At 39.7% G+C, this 20,297-nt stretch overlaps 1 protein-coding gene across 1 annotated transcript; it reads left to right on the top strand.

The window, feature by feature from the left end:
- The first annotated feature begins 607 nt into the window (after positions 1-607).
- Positions 608-5,940, top strand: LOC103697298 (putative beta-1,4-xylosyltransferase IRX10L). The gene is made up of 4 exons (XM_008779131.5): positions 608-1,130; positions 3,984-4,372; positions 4,883-5,124; positions 5,221-5,940. The coding sequence occupies exons 1-4, from the start codon at positions 1,025-1,027 to the stop codon at positions 5,732-5,734; spliced, it is 1,251 nt and encodes a 416-aa protein (XP_008777353.1). The 5' UTR covers positions 608-1,024; the 3' UTR covers positions 5,735-5,940.
- The last annotated feature ends 14,357 nt before the right edge of the window (positions 5,941-20,297 follow it).

The raw sequence follows: 20,297 nt of genomic DNA, 5'->3' as shown, positions 1-20,297 counted from the left end.
TTAATTGGATAGTGGCATTAGTAGCGGCTGGGACAGACAGTATACCACTATCATTATGTAGTTGATGGAGATCTCCAACCGGGTGGAGACCGGTATGCTCAAAGACTTCGCCTCAAATAATTAATTCTAATAGCATCTTCATCCCATAACTTTATATTATCATTACGTGTCACCACTTTGTTCATGAAAATGAACGAGAGAAAAGTCATTTTAGTAACTTAAAATATCTATTTATAAATTTTTAAAGAAAAGAGGAATATGGCAATTCTCAAAACTTGACAAATAATTTTAATAATAGAAACTATCTACTTGCATAATAAAAACTATCTTTGTGCCCATAATTTGTTTTTATGATATAAACTATGTCCAATAGTGTAAATCTTTAGTTTCAATACTTCTTTTTTTATGTTGGATTGGAGGAGAGTAGAAATCTCCTTCCATTGAGAGAAGCATACTTCATCCCTGTAATATTGTACTCAATAGACGATATTTGAACTTGGATGTGGCATGGACAGAGTGGGATTTGGTGGGTCGCGGATGGAAAGAGTGTTGCACGAAGAAACCCCTTGGTTTCTTATTACCACTTTCTCTGATTGTTGAGGTTCCCATCCAACTCGAACCCAACCCCAAGCCCCTGGGGAGCTCTCTATAAAACCACATTTTTTAAAAATCCCCCTCCCTACCTTCAGTCGCTGAGAAAGAATAAAAAATAAAAAAATATATAAAAACTTCCTAATCCAACCTCTTCGGGCCTTCTTCCTTGAGCCAAGTCCACAGAATCTACAGGGAGTAAACCAACCCCTTGTCCCCCAAGTTCTTTTTATTATTTAGTTTGTACCCTCGCCACCTCCCATTCGCTCTGTTGTCTCTCTTTCCAGCCGATGGAATCCCGAGAGAGCTCCCTCCCCTGCCCTAAATCGCTCACCGACGACTGATTCCCTTCCTGTTTGGTGGAAAGTGGCCGCCTTTCTCTTCTTTTTGGTGCTTGGAGCTGGGGATTGGGGTCTCGCGGGGGGAGGGGGATATGGGGAAAGGGTCATGGCTTCTGCCCCTTCTCCTTGTCTCTTCTCTTCTTGGAACAATTAGTGTCCAGGAGCTGGAACAGAGGCACCGCACTGAGAGAATTTCAGGTACATTTTGATCATTTCTTTTATCGTGTTCGTTCGTTTACTGCTTTAAATTAGATTTGGATTGAATTTGTGTCTGAACTTTGTTGATGGATTTATTTTGATGTGGATTTCTTCTTTTCATCATTGCTCACGCGGGAGTATGGGGTTGGATTTGATGAATTTAGATTTGGTGGCGGTACGCGGTTTTTGTACTCCATATGCAATGAGTTACAGGTTTTTATTTGGGTTCTGGATTGGGATCTGTGTTAATTGAGAATTTGATTGGATCAGTCTCATTCTTTGCGTGTGAGACTTAGTTGATCGTTAAGTAAATTGTGCTTGTTGTGGTTTTTGATTTGTGTTGAAAGAAGATGCAATGATGTGTCATGTTTAGCTTTTGTGGATGTTAGAAGTTAGGGAAGTTTGGATGTGGGTTTGACCGGGGTGTTACTTCCATGAAATCTGATATTGTTCTGCATCTTATTAGATTTATGTCATGGTGTCACATTTTCAACTTTCATATGCAACTTGTAGATACTACCACAGTGAGAAGATAGAACTTTCTGAATTGGAAAAATAAGGACACACATTTTGTTTTGTAATTTGTAGTAGCAGGTTTCCTTGTTCTGTATCATGTTGGCTTGTTGCTCGATATGGAGTTTCTATTGTTGGTAGTTATGTGACTCCCTCAGCTGATCTTGCTTATCATGTTATGCTGTTCTCCTAACTCCAAGGTGTGGTTTATATTTTCTCATGGAAATAGAGTTACCCAACTCTTTATTTCGAGAATTATATCTGAAGAGAAAACATAAACATTTGTTCTATGTTTTTGTAGTTACTACACCTTGTCATACCTCATCTTAACTGTCCAAGTCATGCATTTACATAAATCCCTATTGCCTGTTATCATTATTATACATAAGGCTTGTGCACGTTTTCTTTAGTTTTAGAGAGACAATCATTTCAAAGTTGGAGTTTGTGACTGAAATTAAGGCTTGTTGGCTCAGCCGTTTTCCTTAGAACAATTTATGTTGGCTTTCATATCATAAAATTGAGCAAATTAAAACTTTGTGTTTAACCAATACCTGCAACCATCTGATAAACCTATTTGCACCTACTTAGTGTCAGATATATGGTTTGGGATGATCCATTAAGTTTTTAGAATCTTTGATAACTTACTGCCTGATATCAAACCTTTATTAATTAATGTTGATTTCATCTAATCTAACTTGAATAAGATTGCAACATCATTGAAAACTTAATATTGGTGAGCAGGGAGACCCATGCCTAGGGACATCCTTTGAAATTCAGAATTAGTGAGCAGGGAGAATCTAGGAGAATGCCTAGGGACATTCTGTGTTGCTTATACTCATGCAACACAGAAGAAATGCTTCAAAGTAGCCTAGAAATGGACGAAATCTAAGCTTTGGTGGAAAGGTGGTAAAACTTTGATCTACAGATTATATTAATTGTTAAGGCATTACCCCGAATTAAGCCATCTTTTGATGATTAGCTGCATGTATCATTCTGATTTCATATTGCCATTTGGCTTATGCAAGTCAAGGGGAATTTGAGGGTTGCTCCTTGATGTCATGAGATTTAAATGTGACCAATAAGGTAGAACTCCATCCTTGTCAACCGACCATATGGGTTTCATTTAGGATCCTGTCATGCTTAAATTTCCTTGGCCAGGAAACTGGTATAAATTTCTAGAGGGTTATTGTCATGTTTACTGCTAGTTGTAAAATCTGTTCATATCTTCTATGGAGCCTTCTCAGGTTAGAGTTCTGCTTTATAGCTGTCCCATATTTGATGGTAAAAAGCTTGTAGAAGAATGATGGTGATGATTATAAGTTTTATTCAGTTTCATGGGGAGTGAATGTTTGAAGAAGCAGATTTTAGGCAATTATTGGAGTAGGAATATCAAAGAGGAGGTTCAGTATATTCTTCACTGTGAAAGGTCAAAGGTACAATTGAATGGAAAATGGTGAAGAAACTCATTGCCTCACTTTCATTTTGAATGGAACTAGACATATTGTTGGATTTGAGTCCACTATAATGAGGAAGTAATAAATATTTTGCATTTGTATGTATTCCCCCTAGATTAATTTTTCTACTGCCTCATCAAGAAGGCTCAATTCACTTGGTTGGAGGTGTAAAATGTAGTCATGATCACAAACTGAGGTATATAATTATAAGAAAACATGAGCCATTGTAACCTTGTGGCTTATCTTGGCTAAGTTTGAACCTAAAATTTTTATATTGTTTTGCTGGCACTTGGGACTCCATCTCATGGAATTTGATTTTTCTTTTTTTTGTCCCCTTATTACAATTCCCAGGTTATTATAATTCACCATCATTGCTTGTTTGGAATGTTCATGATTGGTCATATTGTGTATATTTTCTTCACATCAGTTTCAGGTGAAATTTGGCCTTTTTCCAGAACCTGTAATAATCAGTCATAATTTTTTATTTTGGTGTTGTATTTAGAACTTGTGATGATGGCAGGTTGGATTTCCATTTGATGGAAATTTCTGATCAAACCAGTATGTTAACATGTTTTCTGGAATATTACACTCATTCTTGGAATGTTATATTGGACTGTGTTTAATAGCTATGGATGGGAAGTGTTCAAGATGCATATTCATATTGTTTTAGATAATTCTTTGTGATTTAATGTGCAGCATTTCTTTTCAATGTGTATTTAGGAATTATCTTAGTTGTCATTCCTTGAAACTTTGAATTGCTATTTGGACCCTTACTGCTTTCTCAGAATATGTTAGTCTCTGGTCTCTTAGGCTGAAGCTGTCTGAAAGTATCAACTAAAGGCCCTATACCCTTGTTCTAATGGTGTTATTGATCATTAAAATGTAGGGAGTGCTGGTGATGTGCTAGAAGATGATCCTGTCGGAAGGCTGAAGGTGTTTGTTTATGAGCTGCCTAGCAAATACAACAAGAAGATTCTGCAGAAGGACTCTAGGTGCCTTACTCACATGTTTGCTGCAGAAATCTTCATGCATCGGTTCTTATTATCTAGTCCAGTCCGAACACTTAATCCTGAAGAAGCTGATTGGTTTTATACACCAGTTTATACAACTTGTGACCTGACGCCAAATGGTCTTCCTTTGCCCTTTAAATCACCAAGAATGATGCGAAGTGCTATCCAGCTAATTGCCTCGAACTGGCCTTACTGGAATAGATCGGAAGGGGCAGATCACTTTTTTGTTGTTCCACATGACTTTGGAGCATGCTTCCATTATCAGGTAAGAAATTGGCCTTCAGATACTGATTTCCTTGGGTTGCATCCTGCATATGAAATTACAAATTCCAGTTCTAGAAGTTCTTCCTTGGAACCATTGTCCCATAATTTCTCAAAGTTACGAAGGCTTTTCTAAGGAATCACGATTATTAGGATATTGATCTCTGAGTTATTTCCCAAAAAGTTGATTTATTCATTGCATTACAATAATTTCTTTCACAATCTTTTTACCAACATGTGAATAATTTACGGTATTTGTTCATTTTGTTGCTGCTATCTCTTGTTATTGCCATTTCTACATAGCTAGTCCGGGCCGCCACCGGTACGCCGACCGGTACCGGTACGGCGGACCTTGGTTGGATGCATTAATAATTTTATCTTTTCTTCTTTTTATTTAACTTTTCAAAACTTTTGGTGCGTCGTTTACACCTTTCCTGTTATCATTACAGCCAATTAGTTATTTCTGAAATTCCTACTCTCTTGCCTTTTCATGTAATAAACATCATGGTTCCAGGAAGAAAAAGCTATTGAACGTGGAATTCTACCCTTGCTGCAACGTGCTACGTTGGTTCAGACCTTCGGTCAACGGAACCATGTTTGCTTGAAGGAGAGCTCCATCATCATTCCTCCATATGCTCCTCCACAGAAAATGCAGGCTCACTTGATTCCTCCAGACACTCCTCGATCTATCTTTGTTTACTTCCGTGGTTTATTCTACGATGTGGGCAATGATCCAGAGGGTGGTTACTATGCAAGGTAGGAGTTTGAAAATAGAATCTTAGACACCTTAAGACTATAGGATGTGATTATTTTAATTGATCACATACATTAAGCTTTTACTTTGCTGAACAGAGGTGCTCGGGCTTCAGTGTGGGAAAACTTTAAGGACAACCCTCTATTTGACATCTCTACTGAACACCCAATTACTTATTATGAAGACATGCAACGGGCTGTTTTCTGCTTGTGCCCCTTGGGTTGGGCCCCATGGAGCCCCAGATTGGTGGAAGGAGTGATTTTTGGCTGCATCCCAGTAATCATAGCAGATGATATTGTGCTACCTTTCGCAGATGCAATCCCGTGGGAGGACATTGGTGTGTTTGTAGCTGAGAAGGATGTGCCCAAGTTGGACACAATCCTTACTTCAATACCACCAGAGGTTGTATTAAGGAAACAAAGATTACTTGCCAACCCTTCAATGAAGCAGGCTATGCTGTTCCCACAGCCTGCCCAACCAGGGGATGCCTTCCATCAGATATTGAACGGTCTGGCTCGTAAGCTTCCACATCCTAGGAATGCTTACCTGAAACCAGGGGAGAAAATCTTGAACTGGACCGCCGGTCCTGTGGGTGACTTGAAACCTTGGTAGTGGCAGCAACGATCCTTACCGACATTACAAACAAGCCCATTCCATCTGCTATCATTGTTACTATCAGGATATGGTGCTCGCCATGATGTGTTCATTTTTGTTATGTCGCATACTTTTAGCATTAGCTAGGTTCTGTAAGCATATGTATTCTGCCCAGTATGTGGTTATAGCTGACATAAAATGAAGTGTTTTAATCTTTCGTTTCATTATAGTTCAATGAATTGCTTGTTATTCTTTTATAATAGTTATACTGATTATGACCGTCTGAGACATGAGTTCATTGGAAATATTGATCACCTATATATCCTCGTAGGGCATTTTATGTTACAGGAAAGAGGTAAAATACACTGCAACTTTTTAAAAAGGGCTTGGTCACATTTACGGGTTGCAGAGTCATTTGTATTTGTTAGATTGGAGAGCTCCATAATTGGAGTTTAATGCGCTCCACGCAAGTTTGGCAAAGATTTTCCATTATATAGTGTTGCCTTTTGTTGTTTGTGTTACTAGAATGAGACATTTGTTGATATCATATCCTCGTATTTAGATAGATTGTGAACAGTTTAAGGGATCCTAGCAGATAGGAGTTTGTTATCTGACATCAGGAAAGCATGATGCTCTCTGAACCCTGTGAATCAAAGAAGATCAAATGGAGCCACCTACACCTGAATGAAAGGCCTTCTGACGGTTCCATATTACTAAAGAAATCATACTGCGGGGCAGCGTAGTAAGATGTTGCCAGTTCAGAAGGATTTGTTATGCTCGAATGACAGCTACTAGCTGCCTCTAGGTTTTGGCTATGATCTCTAAATATAAGGTCCTTCCCCTGGTGCTTTGATCATTGCTCCATCAAGATGTGCTTATTGCCAACCTTTCCAGATCCCACTTAAAGAAGAGCATGAAAGGCCCAAGTGCTGAAAAACTATGGATTATGCTAGGGTGATTGGCCTGTTCAAGCAATCTAACATAGCTCTTGCTCTAGTTCAACTGGGCTTGAGCAGGCTTATGTAATGTTGAGCTGAAACAATGGTTCATGAATAGCTTGAGCCAATAATGGTTCTGCTCTTTTCATAAGCATATCATATTCGTTGACCATCTTCATGCTTGTGCTGTACATCAAGTACTCAGAGTCTACTTGTGCAAAGTCTCAATGGAATGGTTTAGAGGGATCAATGAGTTCTTACGCTAGCACTTCCATCCGTTGTAACAATATGGTAATAGTCATTATATATTTTAAAATTTTCTTCTCATTTTTGTAACGAATTTATGGAATAAAGGATATTATGTTGATGTTAATTCCAGTCTTGAATGGTGGTCATTTGAGCGTTTTATATTATTTTTTAGTTATTTGCCCAATATAGAGCTTGAAACTAAGGTACTTTTCTATTTAGTAAGGAACAGCTTTAACTAAGTGATCTATATTGAGGCAGTACTCTCTATACCGGCCTTATCCTTGTGAATAGTTTCACTGGTATCTCATTGTTCTACAACTTTCCTTATGGACTTGGTGTTGTTTCCAGGTAAGCTCAAAACTCAAATACCTATTTGAATTTATTTCATCTTTTTATATGTCCTCATGTATAATTGATAAGATGTCTATTTTTTTATTTTCCTGTGAATAGTTCACGGGTGTCAAACAAATTAGAAGCAAGGAATCTGCAAAGAGCTTAGTTACCGGTATGTGTTGTGATCTCTCTTGCACTTACCGAGGCTATTCTTGTGAGTGGGACCCCTTTGGCTATGCCTTGCATCTTGGGTTATGCCTAGAGCAATGAAGAGGAGGTCATTGGTTATTTCAAATAAATGGTTCCTCTAGTTTGCGTCTCAGTAATAATGGATAGCTTACGAGGGTTCCTCTCAGGTAACTTGTTCCTTTCATCTTTGTAACTTTTGATTAAAGTGGCAATGACACCAATTATCAACCTAAGCTATTATCACAAGCATGAAAAATGTTGATATATTTTTCTGTAGTCTTCTATAGTTATTACTTATAAATTATCTTTTCAATCAATATTGATATATTCTTAATATCAAAATTTTAACACTTCTCTAATTAAACTAACAAAAAGTCAATAAAATAACTAAAATTCTAAACAATCTCTCTCGCAACTCTCTCTACTCTCCTCTCCATTCTCCAACCCCCCTCTCCTCCACCCCCTCTCATTCACGTCCTCCGACCCTTCCTCTCTTACATGCCCTCCTCCAGATCTCTCTTGCCTAACCAACTATACTCTTCTCTTTCTATCCCAGCTCCCTACCCTCTAGTATTCTCTCCTTATTCAGGGCCGGCCCAACCCTTAGATGACTGAGACGGTCGCCTAAGGCCCGGGCTCAAAGAAAGTCCCACCGCAGCCCGCAAATAAAGTAGAGCTACAGTAAAATTGCCGTAAAATAGTGAAGCCCTCGCCACACCCACTCTTCTCCATCATGGTGTTGTCGTCTTCCTTTTTTGACATAACTCTCTCTCTCTCTCTTCTTCTCCTTATCTAGTCTTCCGATCTGTGCTAGTCTCTTCCTAGCTCCCATTCTAAAGCTTCGAGCTCGATGAGCTCAATCACCAATTTGTATCGCTAAGTGGATCCCATCTTTCCTCCTCTAACACCACGAGCAAATGCTCGACTCCCTCCCCCCCAACTCCTCGGAGAGGAAGAAAAGAGGGAACGGATGAAGAGGTGGAGCTTGATAGAGTAATGCCTTGGTTTAGGCTTGTTGTCTCGAATTTTCTAGTCTCTTTTCTATAGGTTTGGTTGGGATCTGTTCTGAGATACCTGGCGTGGGGGATTCTAGGGTTGGGAATGCACCCCATTGCTCTTATGATCAAGGGGTCCTTTGTGGTGGTCTATGTCTACTGCTTCTCGTGGCTCGGAAAGGCGACCAAAGGCGGGTCGTATAATCCTCTGATTGTGCTATATTATATCATTTCTAAGAATTTTTCAAGGTTTCTTTTCACAGTCTGTGGGAGGATCCCCATCTAGGTGAGCATTCTCTATTCCTAAAATTATTGTGTTTATGGTTAGAAATGAGTGTTAGGTTTCGATTTTGTTGCTCGATGATGTGGGAATCTGGCTCATTTGCTTTTTTTAATTCGAATTTTGTTTTTCGCTTTTGTATTGATGTGAAAAGTTTGTTTAGTAATATTGATATTTTTTGGTTGTATATTATTCTTGCTGCTTCTTAGTTTTTTGTATGTTTTAGATTGAGCTGGATTTAGTAACTACATCTTAATATATGGATTATCTTGATTCTTCTTATTGATATTCGACTAGGTGTTCTTTGATTCTGATTTGTTAGATATACTTGCCTATGGATTTGAACTAATTTTGCATTAGGTAGTGTGTGATACATAGGTTGAACAACTATCCGAGAATAGCCACGTCCATGTTCCAATGCATATTGTAAACAGATGCACTTAAAATATCAAAATTACATTTAGATCATCATATAAAGATGACCTTGTTTTCAAAAGCGATTGGAATTTATATCTTATATGTCTGAACAATCTATTTGATTATTAATTGATTGGGGAGGGTTAAGGATGACTACTAAAGAAAGTCAATTAGTTATTTGTTAAGGTTTTTTTTTATTCTATGACCAAAGTTAGACGAGGAAATAAGGCTCGGACACATCAAATAAAATTTTCATTTATTTGTGTTAACCTTTAGGAAACTCATTTCATATTTGCTTGAATAAACCACTCAATGAACAAGAACTTTGTTTGAACAACCAATGTTGTAGCCCCTAGGACCCTTCTCTATTAAATCTAGAACCATGCAAGCACTACCCAGAATTATTTCTAAAATAAATTTTTAAAGTATTTTGTACTTATCAAATTTTTTCATTATTTTTCAAAAAAAGGCAAGTTTGCCTTAGACCCCAAATGTATTGGGCCGCCCCTGCCCTTACCCTTCCTTCCCTATAGGCCCCTCCGTTCTCCCACAACTTTCCTTGCACCCTAGTCTCTCCCTCTCCTATCCTCTAATCTCCATCTCTCTTTTTCAAATTCTGATATAGTTTGTTTTATTTTATTTTTACATATCTTTAATTTATAATATCTATTACTTTTTTGGGACCTCTTCTATTTCTTTGCAACTTATTTATAAATTTTAATTTATATACATTATTTCTAAATTTTATCCTTTAACTTTTATTTTATTTATCTATTTTTGATTTTTTTTTGTTGGGAACCCGTCCATGCCGCTGATATTTCAAAAAAATTCAGATGGCAGCGGAATCGGCATAAGCGGGATCGACGTTCATCGCATGAACGTTGTTTCATGAACCGTTCGTAGTTAGGCAAGAATTAAAAACTTTTAAAACATTTAGAAGATCATATCTTCACCTTGTGCGGGTAGATGATCACCGCAAACTGAAGTTCGTGGTCTAGGATGAAGGTTCGTTTGAAGCCGTTCAAGTGTCCGGCCTCTACGGGTATCCACACGAAGCAGTGATCCGATCAAAGCTCTCTTGTCTTCCCGGGGTGCTAGCTCCCTTGCAAAGACTTCTTTTGATGGCTGATTTCCTCTCTTTCAATCAACCTTTGATTGTGCTTGAGAGGAGGAAGAAGAAGGATGAAGAAGAGGAAGAAGAAGAATCCCCACGCAGCCTTCTTTCTTTTCCCTGCATTGGAAGGAAGAAGGGAGGAAGAGGATGCCCAACACCTTTGGCTTTTATCTTCCTTGCTTGCGGCTGAACCAAGAGGAGAGGAGAGGGAGGCGTACGGCAAGGAGGAAGAGGACTTCTTCTATGCCCTAGGTGCCGCCCACAAGTCCCTTTTTATAGACATGTGGAGCTCCTAACATTTAGGAGTTCTTGATGTCTTTCCTAAGAGGGGGCGCCGTCTCTTCTCCCTTCTCCACGTGGAAAGGGGAGGGGCTTATCCCCTTCCTCATGGTAAACCCTAATCCATATTAGGTAGGGATTGGAATGCCCTAATGTGGTCAAGCCTTAATCCAATTAGGCTTAGCCCAAGGGTGAACCAATTTGGATCCAATCTAGGTAAGTCCTAATCCAATTAGAACTTAAATCAATTTTGACTCAATTGAACTCTTCAATCCTAATCCAATTAGGAGTCTTATTGATTCATTAGATTAATAATTAATTGTGACTTAAGAAACCCTAATCCAAATTAGGACATATATAATTTTAGTCCTAATCCAATTAGGACTCTATTTGAATCCGAAGTCCTAATCCGATTAGGACTCTAGGAATCCTACTCCAAGTAGGAATCCAATTTTGATTCAAAACTCCTAATCTCATTAGGATTGCAGGAATCCTATTCCAAGTAGGAATCCCAGTCCTACTCCAACTAGGATTCCCAGTCCTAATCCAATTAGGACTCTAGGAATCCTACTCGAAGTAGGACTCTTGTTTTAAGTCCAATTAAATAATTCCCTTTGTTCCTTCTTCAACTGAATATCAATCGAATTGATTACTTGTGATTCATAATCACTTTTCAACCATCGGATCGGTCAATACTTCTAGTATGTGTGACCCTATAGGTTCTACTCTGACTGGTAGTGAGATATATTATGATCTCTATCATAATATCATTGAAAACTCCTTTCAATGGATTGGAACGATTCCAACTCTACTCATTAGGGTTTATCGATTATCGAGATAATTCCTGTGAGTCCCACCATCCACCAGTGACATCTAGCAGCATGTAGTGGCTACCCAGTAGAATAGAAAGATGAACTTCTAGGTGCAATTAACGTGTGATACAGTCCTACTATCGTGGATCCCTACAGGACGGAGGTCATGGACAACTCGTCAAACCCCATCGTCTGTCATATGTCAAAATTTATTCGACTCGAGTTCGATAGTGGAAAACTCTTTCTCCACTTTATATTACTGCCCTGGCCAAGGTCTTAGAACTCAGTCTAACAAATCACATAGGATCACTCCTCTTCTATCAAGGTCGATAGATTTCTTGTAGGTGCATACCCTACTCCTACAGTGAACCTACTGCAGCCAATCTACACTGCATTGACCCATATGGCTAGAGACCATGTATGTGTGCAGTCAAACTACAATAACCTCACTGTGAGTAGCCGAAGCACCGCAGGTCAAAGGACCAATCACACTACTGCAACATCAAGCAAGTCACTGACGAGTGGATAGACATCCAAGTGACTTCTTGTCTTGGTCACGCTCAGTACCCTTGTTCTCTAACAAGCACCTGCACTATCACTTCAGTGTCCCTACACTGTGGACTCAAGTCTCGTCCATCCAGAAGGAAAGTGATCTGTGCACTGATCGGATCGATCACCGTCCTCGTGATGATCCATTGATCAGGAGCATTTAGAAATTAATCACCAATGATACATGGCTCAAATTCTCAACTCTTGAGAATATGTATCATCATCTTATTAATTTCTTGGACGATTCATAGACACATAAATAATATGAATGAAAAGATGCCTTTTATTTATTCAATAATAAATAGTCAAGTACAAAATTATGTCTCTAGAATTAACAATGTGTCAGCCAGATTGGCTTCTAGGGCATACATCTAACAATCTCCCACTTGCACTAAAGCCAATCAGTCATATATCTAAGCCCCATCTTCTCAAGGTGGGATTCAGTCTTTTGCTGACTTAGCTGCTTAGTGAACGGGTCTGCCACGTTATCCGCGGAGTCTACTCTCTGCACCTCTACATATTTCTTCTCAACATAGTCGCGTATGAGATGGAAGCGCCGCTCTATGTGCTTGGACTTCTGATGAGACCTTGGCTCCTTAGCAAGGGCTATAGCGCCATTATTATCGCAGTAGAGTGTTATGGCATCCGATGTCATCACGTCCAACTTTGCAATGAATTTTTTGAACCAGAAGCCTTCCTTAGCAGCTTCAGAGGCGGCGATGTATTCAGCTTCCATAGTAGAATCAGCAATGATCGGTTGTTTAGAACTCTTCCAATTCACCGTACCACCATTGCACAAGAACACATATCCAGATGTTGACTTCCTATCATCGACATCAGTCATGAAGTCTGAATCTGTGTATCCTTCTACCTTTAACTCTGATGATCCTCCAAAAATCAAGAATAAATCTTTAGTTCTTCTCAAGTACTTAAGAATATTCTTCACAGCTGTCTAGTGTTCTTCACCTAGATTCAACTGATATCTGCTTGTGACACTCACAGCAAGAGCTATATCAGGTCGTGTACATAGCATGGCATACATGAGGCTTCCTATTGCCGATGCATAGGGAATCTTGCTCATGCGTTGAATCTCTTCAGATGTGTTGGGGCACATCTTCTTGGAGAGATGAATTCCATGCCTAAGGGGTAAGAGACCCCTCTTGGAGTTTTTCATGCTGAACCTCTTCAGCACCTCCTCTATGTACATCTTCTGTGAAAGGCCAAGCATCCTTTTAGATCTATCTCTATAGACCTTTATTCCCAAAATATAGGATGCTTCCCCAAGGTCTTTCATGGAGAATTCTTTTGACAACCAGACCTTGACCGAGGTTAGCATGGGAATATCATTCCCTATCAGTAGGATGTCGTCCACGTACAGTATAAGAAATACGACAGCACTCCCACTAACCTTTTTGTAAACACACGGTTCCTCTTCGTTTTTGATGAAATCAAACGTTTTGATTGCGTCATCGAAACGAGTGTTCCAACTCCGAGATGCTTGCTTTAGTCCATAGATGGACCTTTGCAGCTTGCAGACCTTGTGATCTCCATCACTGGAAGTAAAACCCAAAGGCTGTTCCATATAGATATCTTCATCAAGATATCCATTCAGGAAAGCAGTTTTCACATCCATCTACCAGATTTCATAATCATGAAATGCTGCAATGGCAAGCAATGTTCGGATGGATTTTAGCATGCTACAGGTGAAAAGGTCTCCTGATAGTCAATGCCTTCGCGCTGACTATACCCTTTCGCCACAAGCCTTGCCTTATAGGTCTCTACCTCTCCATCCGAACCTATCTTCCTTTGTAGATCCATTTGCATCCAATAGATACAATACCTTCTGGTGGGTCTACTAAGGTCCAGACTTGGTTGGAATGCATGGAGTCTAACTCTGACTTCATAGCTTCCAACCATTTCTCGGAATCGATATCAGATATCGCCTCGTTGTAGGTTTTGGGATCCTGTATGTGATCCCTATCTCCCACTAGGAACATTTCCTCGGTATCCTCTTCTAGTATACCTAAGTATCTATCGGGAGGATGGGAGACCCTACTAGATCTACGAGGTGGTCGAGGGACATCGTGTACTGGCTCTGTATGAATGGGTTCAATAGGATCCATGACTCGTTGCTTTTCAGAGACTTTCTCTTCAAGCTCAATTTTCCTCCCACTGCCTCTATCAAGGATAAACTGATTTTCTAAGAAGATGGCATGACGGCTCACAAACACATTATGATCCTCTGAGATGTAAAAATTGTATTCTAATGACTCTTTAGGATATCCTATAAAACGAGCACTTATGGTCCTAGCCTCTAACTTGTCTGCCTGTAGTCTCTTGACGTGGGCCGGACATCCCCAAATCTTGAGATGACCAAGACTTGGTTTCTTACCATGCCATATCTCATACGGTGTGGTAGGAACGGATTTAGAGGGAACTCTATTCAGTAGATATACTGTGGTAAGTAAGGCATCTCTCCAAAGAAACATAGGTAAATCAGTGAAGCTCATCATGGACCTGATCATATCCAATAGGGTCCGATTCCTCCTCTCTGACACCCCGTTGAGTTGAGGTGTACCCGGAGGTGTCCACTGTGAGACTATGCCGTTTTTCTTGAGATAGTCCCAGAATTCCCCACTAAGGTATTCTCCTCCTCGATCTGATCGAAGAGCCTTAAGAGGTTTTCCAGTTTGTTTTTCTACTTCATTCTTGAACTCTTTGAACTTTTCAAAAGATTCAGACTTGTGTCTCATAAGATACACATACCCATACCGTGAATAATCATCGGTAAAGGTAATGAAGTAAGAATAACGTCCCCTGACTAGCACATCGAATGGGCCACATACATCTGTATGTACTAGGGTAAGTATTTCAGTGGTCCTCTCTCCATGTCCTACAAAGGGCAGTCTAGCCATTTTTTCTTGAAGACAGGACTCGCAAACTGGATATGACTCGGAAGTCAATGAGCCGAGAAGCCCATCTTTATCCATTTTGTTCATCCTATCCTCTCCAATATGGCCAAGTCTGAGGTGCCACAAATATTTTTGGTTTATCTCATCTCTGGATCTTTTGGATCCTTTGGCACTCACTTCTTGCTTGGTAACATTCACAGATACATCCATATGTAAATGATAGAGACTGTCGATCATGAAACCACGTGCAACTATTTTATTTCTGAAATAAATAGAACAGCAGTCTTTGTCAAATATAAAAATATGACCTTCCTGTGCTAGACATGAAACAGAAATCAAATTTCTGCTAGCAGCAGGTACATAATAGGAGTCTCTAAGTAATAAACTAAATCCAGACGGTAATCGCAGATGGTAGGTGCCCACAGCTATAGCAGCAACTTTTGCCCCATTGCCAACCCGAAGGGTTACCGCACCTTCCGCCAGCCTTCTACTTTCCTTTAGACCCTACATGGTAGTGCACAAATGAGCACTAGAACCAGAATCTATAACCCAACTAGAAGTAGAAGAAACCGTTAGATTAGTTTCAATAATGAGCAAGTCTATATCTTCTGAAGGTATGTCACCTTTCTTGTTTTTCAGGCTCTCGAGGTATGAAGGACAGTTTCTCTTCCAGTGGCCGTCGACATTGCAGTGGAAACATTTTCCTTTGTCGTTAGCCCTTTTCTTTTGAACTTCCTTCTTTGGCTTCTTGTCCTTTTTCTGCTTCTTAGCAGGCTTCTTTTTCTTCCAAGTAGACTTTCTTTTGGAACCAGAAGTCAACTCAGCAGCAAGGACATTGCCCCTTGAACCTTTCAAGGCTCCCTCAGCAGTTACCAACATGTTTATTAGTTCAGTCTTAGTGCATTCAATCTTATTCATGTGGTAGTTTACTATAAACTGACCAAATGAATCAGAAAGTGACTGTAGGATCAAATCCACTTGTAATTCCTTGTGCATGTCCATACCGAGCTTCTCAAGCTCCTCCAGATCCTTGATCATAGTCAGACCGTGATCATGGACAGACTGCCCCTCGCGCATCTTTGTTTTGAAAAGCCTCTTGGACACTTCAAAACGAGCTGTGCAACTCTGCTCACCATACAACTCTTGCAGGTGTGCCAGTATGTCCCTAGCAGTCTTCATATTTTCATGCTGGCATTGGAGTTCATTTGACATGGATGCCATCATATAGCATTTTACTCTAATGTCATCATCCAACCACTTTTTATGCATCTCACGCTGAACATCAGTAGGACGTGTTGGTAATGTGGGGATATCTGAATCGAGTATGTAGCCTATTTTCTCACAGTCCAAAATAATTTTGAGGTTTCTAAGCCAGTCTTTGTAATTGGTTCCGGTCAGTCGGTTGGTCTCAAGAATACGGGTCAAAGGGTTTGAAGCTGACATTGTATCTGCAGAGAGTAAACATTCTAGTTAGACTTTTGTACTTAATCCTAATCTATTCTAAGGTCTTTTAGAACAAATGTAACTCCTACTATTTTTTCGAATCCCTCACACTCCCCTGGTAGGGAAACGGAAATCCCACACGACTAGGGTTTCTAGTAGGTACTGCGGTCTCACCAATCTACATGCCACCTCACCTAACAGTTATTGGTGACACATAGATGGATGAGTGTACAACTCTTGTACAATGCTTCTCAAGCATGTTGCAGTGTAACTTAGTCTCTAAGCCATAAAGACCTCACCTAACAGTTATTGGTTCCATTTCTTAGTTAAGTCAGACCCACCGTATAACCGTAAGAATAAAGTCGTCATTGGGTCCTCACCTAACAATTATTGGTGCCCAACCCCACCTTTACCCTACAACATCTCATGTCTATAGAGAGGTCCAGCCCCCCGATGCAACTTGACCACTGTGTCCAGCCGAGACAAATCAACATCAGAAAGGCCTTAGCAGCTCTACTACAGTGGAAGACCTATTGACTTAATATTGGTTAATCAGGTCTTAGTGTTTGCAACTTGAGCTCTTCATAAGAGGTAATCGAACAATTGGCCAGGTAAGCAGGTGGGAGGCTCCCCTTACTCAGAGAGTAAGGTCCTAATTAAGTAACCAGCTTTCATGCTTTCCTAGACACCAATTAGATCAATTAATCTAATATGACTTGCTCATGTCGGTTCACTCTCGATTTGATTGAGAAGGTTTTGATTTAGGTCTCAATTGGGTTTGCTACATCACATGTAAACCTATCTATCCGACTCACATTCACATCACATGCAAACGGCACATTGCAGGCAGTTATAATCGCAGCAATAATTAAAGCTAAATTTTAAATAGGTGATGATCATGGATTCTAGTTAGGTCGTATTACAAGCACATGCACGTCAATCGATCAACTGGTCTTCAACTCTTGAATTGGTTCCAAGCCTCCTTGATCTGATCCTTGATCAACTCTTGATCCAATCGCCATCAACCACTTAGATCATCTGTTCATCTCATGCCTAGTCTTCAACTTGATCGTTGACGTACATCACATCACACAAATACAACCAGATTGTAAAATAAAAATAAAAATAAATTACATCTCCTTTTAGGAGGCACGCAGGCCTCTCAAAACATCAAATAAGATGCATGCAAGCATCTGAAAAATTACATGACATTGCAGATCACATCGCAGGTCATTACATTTGATACCAAAAGGGTTTGAATCCTATGATCATCACCATATGCAACAATTATAATTTTCAGATCTGAAAACTAACTGATTATATCATGACATAGGTTGCTGATCATGCTAATCATGATTCTAAACTTTGTAATCTCAGTAACAACGCAATTAGAATCATCATTTTATCACATAAAAATCAGCATGCAAAAATCAGCACCCCTGAAAAATCTGCATGCAGAAATTTTCAGCATGCATGATCATTCAATTTTCAGATCTAATAAGCCTTTAGATAATTAATTCTTACCTTAATCTACGAAGCCTAGGCTCTGATACCACTGTTGGGAACCCGCCCATGCTGCTGATATTTTAAAAAAATTCAGATGGCAGCGGAATCGGCATAAGCGGGATCGACGTTCATCGCATGAACGTTGTTTCATGAACCGTTCGTAGTTAGGCAAGAATTAAAAACTTTTAAAACATTTAGAAGATCAGATCTTCACCTTGTGCGGGTAGATGATCACCGCAAACTGAAGTTCGTGGTCTAGGATGAAGGTTCACTTGAAGCCGTTCAAGTGTCCGGCCTCTACGAGTATCCACACGAAGCAGTGATCCGATCAAAGCTCTCTTGTCTTCCCGGGGTGCTAGCTCCCTTGCAAAGACTTCTTTTGATGGCTGATTTCCTCTTTCAATCAACCCTTGATTGTGCTTGAGAGGAGGAAGAAGAAGGATGAAGAAGAGGAAGAAGAAGAATCCCCACGCAGCCTTCTTTCTTTTCCCTGCGTTGGAAGGAAGAAGGGAGGAAGAGGATGCCGCCAACACCTTTGGCTTTATCTTCCTTGCTTGCGGCTGAACCAAGAGGAGAGGAGAGGGAGGCATACGGCAAGGAGGAAGAGGACTTCTTCTATGCCCTAGGTGCCGCCCACAAGTCCCTTTTTATAGACATGTGGAGCTCCTAACATTTAGGAGTTCTTGATGTCTTTCCTAAGAGGGGGCGCCGTCTCTTCTCCCTTCTCCACGTGGAAAGGGGAGGGGCTTATCCCCTTCCTCATGGTAAACCCTAATCCATATTAGGTAGGGATTGGAATGCCCTAATGTGGTCAAGCTCTAATCCAATTAGGCTTAGCCCAAGGGTGAACCAATTTGGATCCAATCTAGGTAAGTCCTAATCCAATTAGAACTTAAATCAATTTTGACTCAATTGAACTCTTCAATCCTAATCCAATTAGGAGTCTTATTGATTCATTAGATTAATAATTAATTGTGACTTAAGAAATTCTAATCCAAATTAGGACATATATAATTTTAGTCCTAATCCAATTAGGACTCTATTTGAATCCGAAGTCCTAATCCGATTAGGACTCTAGGAATCCTACTTCAAGTAGGAATCCAATTTTGATTCAAAACTCCTAATCTCATTAGGATTGCAGGAATCCTATTCCAAGTAGGAATCCCAGTCCTACTCCAACTAGGATTCCCAGTCCTAATCCAATTAGGACTCTAGGAATCCTACTCGAAGTAGGACTCTTGTTTCAAGTCCAATTAAATAATTCCCTTTGTTCCTTCTTCAACTGAATATCAATCGAATTGATTACTTGTGATTCATAATCACTTTTCAACCATCGGATCGGTCAATACTTCTAGTGTGTGTGACCCTATAGGTTCTACTCTGACTGGTAGTGAGATATATTATGATCTCTATCATAATATCATTGAAAACTCCTTTCAATGGATTGGAACGATTCCAACTCTACTCATTAGGGTTTATCGATCATCGAGATAATTCCTGTGAGTCCCACCATCCACCAGTGACACCTAGCAGCATGTAGTGGCTACCCAGTAGAATAGAAAGATGAACTTCTAGGTGCAGTTAACGTGTGATACAGTCCTACTATCGTGGATCCCTACAGGACGGAGGTCATGGACAACTCGTCAAACCCCATCGTCTGTCATATGTCAAAATTTATTCGACTCGAGTTCGATAGTAGAAAACTCTTTCTCCACTTTATATTACTGCCCTGGCCAAGGTCTTAGAACTCAGTCTAACAAATCACATAGGATCACTCCTCTTCTATCAAGGTCGATAGATTCTTTGTAGGTGCATACCCTACTCCTACAGTGAACCTACTGCAGCCAATCTACACTGCATTGACCCATATGGCTAGAGACCATGTATGTGTGCAGTCAAACTACAATAACCTCACTGTGAGTAGCCGAAGCACCGCAGGTCAAAGGACCAATCACACTACTGCAACATCAAGCAAGTCACTGACGAGTGGATAGACATCCAAGTGACTTCTTGTCTTGGTCACGCTCAGTATCCTTGTTCTCTAACAAGCACCTGCACTATCACTTCAGTGTCCCTACACTGTGGACTCAAGTCTCGTCCATCCAGAAGGAAAGTGATCTGTGCACTGATCGGATCGATCACCGTCCTCGTGATGATCCATTGATCAGGAGCATTTAGAAATTAATCACCAATGATACATGGCTCAAATTCTCAACTCTTGAGAATATGTATCATCATCTTATTAATTTCTTGGACGATTCATAGACACATAAATAATATGAATGAAAAGATGCCTTTTATTTATTCAATAATAAATAGTCAAGTACAAAATTATGTCTCTAGAATTAACAATGTGTCAGCCAGATTGGCTTCTAGGGCATACATCTAACATTTTTTTACATATATGTGTTTGATTTTTATATTTTATATTTTATATTTTATTTTCTTTTATATCATTTTTTGGATTCATTTTTTTCTTATATTTTATAATTTATAAAATTTTGCTATTTTACAAGCAATCCATCCCTTCTATTATATATATTTTTATTTTATTTAATTTTATAT

This window comes from Phoenix dactylifera, chromosome 12 (genome assembly GCF_051530095.1).
Source record: "Phoenix dactylifera cultivar Ajwa chromosome 12, Ajwa_hap1_PhDact_Kaust_v1.1, whole genome shotgun sequence".
Lineage (NCBI taxonomy): Eukaryota > Viridiplantae > Streptophyta > Magnoliopsida > Arecales > Arecaceae > Phoenix > Phoenix dactylifera.
Note: the sequence above shows the minus strand (reverse complement) of the source record. Positions and strands in the feature narration are given on the sequence as shown.